The 4,189-nt window shown below is 51.7% G+C and overlaps 4 protein-coding genes across 4 annotated transcripts; 2 read left to right on the forward strand and 2 right to left on the reverse strand.

Moving 5' to 3' along the window:
- GNI_057740 (putative transmembrane protein) lies at positions 1-1,375 on the reverse strand (the record flags this gene model as incomplete). The annotated part of the gene is made up of 1 exon (XM_011131703.1): positions 1-1,375. A coding segment is annotated over one exon (1,375 nt), but the record flags the coding sequence as incomplete, so codon positions are not given.
- Positions 1,376-1,770: 395 nt separating this feature from the next.
- GNI_057750 (hypothetical protein) lies at positions 1,771-2,565 on the forward strand (the record flags this gene model as incomplete). The annotated part of the gene is made up of 1 exon (XM_011131704.1): positions 1,771-2,565. One exon carries the CDS (start codon positions 1,771-1,773, stop codon positions 2,563-2,565), a length of 795 nt encoding a protein of 264 aa, XP_011130006.1.
- Positions 2,566-2,707: 142 nt separating this feature from the next.
- On the reverse strand, positions 2,708-3,283 carry GNI_057760 (hypothetical protein; the record flags this gene model as incomplete). Its single annotated transcript, XM_011131705.1, has 1 exon — positions 2,708-3,283. One exon carries the CDS (start codon positions 3,281-3,283, stop codon positions 2,708-2,710), a length of 576 nt encoding a protein of 191 aa, XP_011130007.1.
- A 458-nt stretch (positions 3,284-3,741) lies between these two features.
- Positions 3,742-4,035, forward strand: GNI_057770 (hypothetical protein; the record flags this gene model as incomplete). The annotated part of the gene is made up of 1 exon (XM_011131706.1): positions 3,742-4,035. The coding sequence occupies one exon, from the start codon at positions 3,742-3,744 to the stop codon at positions 4,033-4,035; it is 294 nt and encodes a 97-aa protein (XP_011130008.1).
- Positions 4,036-4,189: the final 154 nt, after the last annotated feature.

Genomic DNA, 4,189 nt, shown 5'->3' on the forward strand with positions numbered 1-4,189 from the left:
GGGGCGTTTGAGCGGGATGGGGGGAGGGGGGGGTCGTTACGGGTAGGAAAGATTGTGACATTTGTGAGACTTGGAAGTACTCTCCTTTGCTGAGGAAGAGTTCGCTGAGCCAAATAATGGCGACGGTTTGGACGAGGAAGGTGGAGTGGTAGATGAAGGCGTGTCTGAGGTAGGGTCGAACCAGGGGTGTGAGAGCGATGATGGCTGGGAAGGTGAGGAAGTAGGCGGAAGCGGGTAGCACGATCCTGCGTAGGAAGCGTTCGGTGCTGGAGGGTGTTCGGGGGTCAGCTCTGGTCTGTTGCCAGCATAATAGGAAGATAGCCCAGAGGGCGAGTCGGAAGCCTACGAGTACCCATCCGACGGGTCCTTCTGAGCCGTAGTATTTGTAGCGAGAGTCTGAAGTGTATTTGTCGACTAGGACAACGACGATATGTGCTGCAGCAATAAGTGCTGCGAGGAGCTTGAGAACGGCGCCGGGCAGGCGTTGAGGCGCGTTGAGAGTGACTCCGAGGGCGACGAGGATGAGGCAACTAGAGACAGCGATGTGAGCGAGTGTGTGAGCAGCGTCGGCGAGTCCTTCGAGAAGCGGGAATGTAGAGCCTGTGGAGTTGACCTTGACAAGATTGAGTATGTTCAGTACACTTGCGGCAAGTGTAGAAAGACAGGAGACGTTGAGTATCTGAGTCATCAGATGCAACTGGAAACGCTGGTGTTTCATTTGTTTCATTTGTTTCCAGAACATCCAAGCGACAAGTCCAGAATAGACAAAGAGCTGCACGACCGACCATTTGAGCATTCCCGAATACTCGAAACTAAGATGTCCACCATCGACCTGTAGCATCTCCAATTCGTAATTAATATCATAGGCTGCGAAGTCCTGTGCACTTACACCACCCAATTTGGCTAATTGAGACGTAATTGAATTGCGACAGTCTTCAGCAAAAAAGTACCAAAAGTGAGGCCGATGACTTTGTCGGAATGAATTTGTGGACCATGGACCCAATGAACCGTCCAATGGTACCGTCAACGTTGTCCTGCCTCGACCTAATTCCGCCCGTCGACATGCGCTCATACGATGACTCGTCTCCCACTCCTCATCTAGTACCACACGCACCACTACTCGAGCCGTCGAGTTCGTCCGGCTCAATGTATCCATCACCTGCGCCGACGTCATACTTCGTGCTGCCTTCTGTAATACACGCCATGGACTCTTCAATCCCGCCCGTACATGGTACTTGCACTCACCAATGTTACAGGCAAACTTGCCCAAATATTGCACACGCGAATCCTTCTCCGTCGGACTAACACTGAAGCTACCTGACAATCGTCGCCCCCATACACATAACACAACCAACCAGAACCCTAATACCCGCATAAATATTTTTTGCCCGACTTGGGCGGGATTCGAACCACCGATCCAATCATGCCGGCCACACGCTTACTCATAAAATCCCGATTCACAAGATCCCGATAACCCTCGGTCGTTCATTAGATACCCTAACAGTACCTTTACTCACAACCCAGTCACAAAGAAGCGTGCCCGGATACAGTGGCCTTCAGTATTGCTCTCAGCAGTAATTGGGCGGCTGCCAGTAGGCGGCCTCTTATTATTTCAGTGATGATGATTACCAGCTGCAGACGACCAGGGTCGTCACTTTCGACCTTCGTGGCTGCTCTGTTCATTCGACAGGGTCAGAGATTTGATAGGGTCAGTACGGATGGTTGCGATACCGTTGAGGTGTTCGTGAGAACGGAAGGGCTCAAACGCAGATGCGTGAAGCTCTGAGTAAGGAAACATGTGGGCTAAGTGAGAAACGTATCAATAGAGTCGTGAAAGCGGACCTAAAAAGAGTTGCGGAGGACTTCTTTTCACCCTATGGTCGCTTGTGCAAAAAATTGGTTGATGAGAGTGTAAACAAGGTGGTAAGAATGCAACACCAACTTTCACCCGAGCACCAGGCTGCCTGGAGCTCCGACGATCCGTGGTCCAGTGCAGTTATTCTACCATCAGCGGATACACGGAAGGTGACGAGGCGCTTATGGAAGAGCGACTCGGACGCGTTCTTCCAGTTGTGTAAGAACGTGCACGTCGACTGGACGAAGCTTCCGGAAGCGGTAGCGACAGCGGCTAAGGTCTTCCTCGTCGACGTCGCGGCGACAGGCAATGTCGAAGCTGCAGCAGTCCAGACCATGGCTCACTTTTGTGCATCGGGGTACGTCCAATTTCTCATGCGGCCATCGGGCAACGGACCACGAGGGAGCATCGAACCGTGGACTCCAGAGTGTGAGCACACCGCATTACGACTTGAACACACTTTGTACGAAAAGGGCTGTTCAAGACTCGATATTTGGGCACAAGGGTGCGATGTGCTTCAGCAAATTTGTGGAAACATTATTGCTAGAAGCATCCCGCCTGACAGTGAGCAATTCATTGAGTCTCTCCCCGCACCCGTAGGTTACCATGTCTACGTTTTGGAAACAGTACATGAGAATGGCACCTTTCTCTTCGACCCCACAAACCAAGGCGCTAGCTGGTGTTTCAAACGCTACTCAGATGAACTGTGACGTACAAGTGAATGTATCCCGTACGCGATGAAAAACGTTCTATACGAGACCAGAAATGAGCACCTCTGGCCCAGCGTCTTTTGTCAAGTGTGTTTGGTCGAGCGTCTAAAAAAAGAATAGCGCAGATTAGCGCAAAGGATGTCTAGGAGGTGGATGGTGCATCCCAACCGTTAGGCAGCCAGTTTTCGGCGGTAGCGGTGTACCAGCCCGGTACCGTGGCGGCCGGAGGTACGGGGTAGTTCATGGCGAAGCGAATAACGGCCTCCTGAGCCACGGTTTGGGAGTCCGAGGCCCACTGGGTGAATAGAGCAGCCGCGATAGCTTCAAGGACCTTTTCCATCGACTCGCCCTGTTTCGGCGTGAGCTTCGTCATATCGGCTTCGTGCATAATGTCGAGCACTTGCCGTACAACTCCTGACAACAAGGCTGCCCCGAAGTCGATGGCTTGCTCTCGCGAACATGATTCCCGGATGATGTGAGCTGCGCTACACTCCTTCAAAACGTCGAAATTGGCCAGGGCACTGGCCGGTGGTACGCGTGGTACAGCTACCTTGAGCTTGACCACGGAGTTGCTCCGCTCCGACCTCAGACCCAATTCCACAGCGCCGAGACCTTGGGGATCCGTCAAAACCATATCACCCCCTCGAAGGACCGTCATGACGGCCGTCAGAGCAACCGCCTTCGAACTTGCACGCCGCGAAGTTACTGGGAGACCCATTTTTTTGACATCAAAATAGTGAGTGGCAAACGGTTGATATCGAGAACAGAAAAGTTCAACGTAACAACAACAATGGCAATACTGATGTGGTTACGGCCCCCAAATGCGGGGTATTTCGGACCCAGACGATTTCTGCAGGGCTGCCCGTTGTGTTGTCCGTTGTTTACAGCGATACTGGCCCACAACTACCTGCCACATCCGGGTTTGTACTGATAATAGCCTTGGTGGGGACAGATGCTAGGTATTCAAATGACTATGTTGAAGTATGTGTCCATAGGTATGGTCATGTGGTAGCTAAGGAGCACCAGAAGATTACACACACGCGTTTGCGAAGTAATCGCGAGCAAATTTTTGGTGTCGCGAGCTGATCCAAAAGTCTTCATTAATAATTCATTGCTGACGATTAGCAGCTCTCATAGCGGGCCTGTTTCAACAGGGGTTGGCCGTGGCGGGTACCAATGGTTGAGGCGGTTGTGCGTACGAACCAGTTGTTTGAGTCATCCCAAGTGCAGGTGAAACCCATGACCCCGAAGAGGCAGTGTTCGGTTAAGAAGTTCGACATCGTGAAGGACGGCAATCGCGTCGAGCACGTGCGGGGCTCATCTTCCGAAAAGATTGACTTGCAGCAAGAAGTTCTTACGTGGACCGCTGGAATCTGGCGTGTGTGTCGTCAGTGCAAATTAGTAGAAATACTTTACCCAGGCTTTGCTACGAAGGTTCCACCATTTTGCTCGGGGCAGTACGGCACATGAAATGCCAGTAAGTTCCGCATGATACGGATTTTATTTCCAGCAGGATGTCTTACAAATTTACAAAAAAAAATCAGTCTTGATGGTGACCAGCTCCAGACGGCCAAAGTCGACTTTGACAAGTCTCATAGCGGCTCTGTTTGTTCAAGAGGGCCAG

The sequence above is a fragment of the Gregarina niphandrodes genome, assembly GCF_000223845.1.
Source record: "Gregarina niphandrodes unplaced genomic scaffold scaffold00008, whole genome shotgun sequence".
Classification (NCBI taxonomy): Eukaryota; Apicomplexa; class Conoidasida; order Eugregarinorida; family Gregarinidae; genus Gregarina; species Gregarina niphandrodes.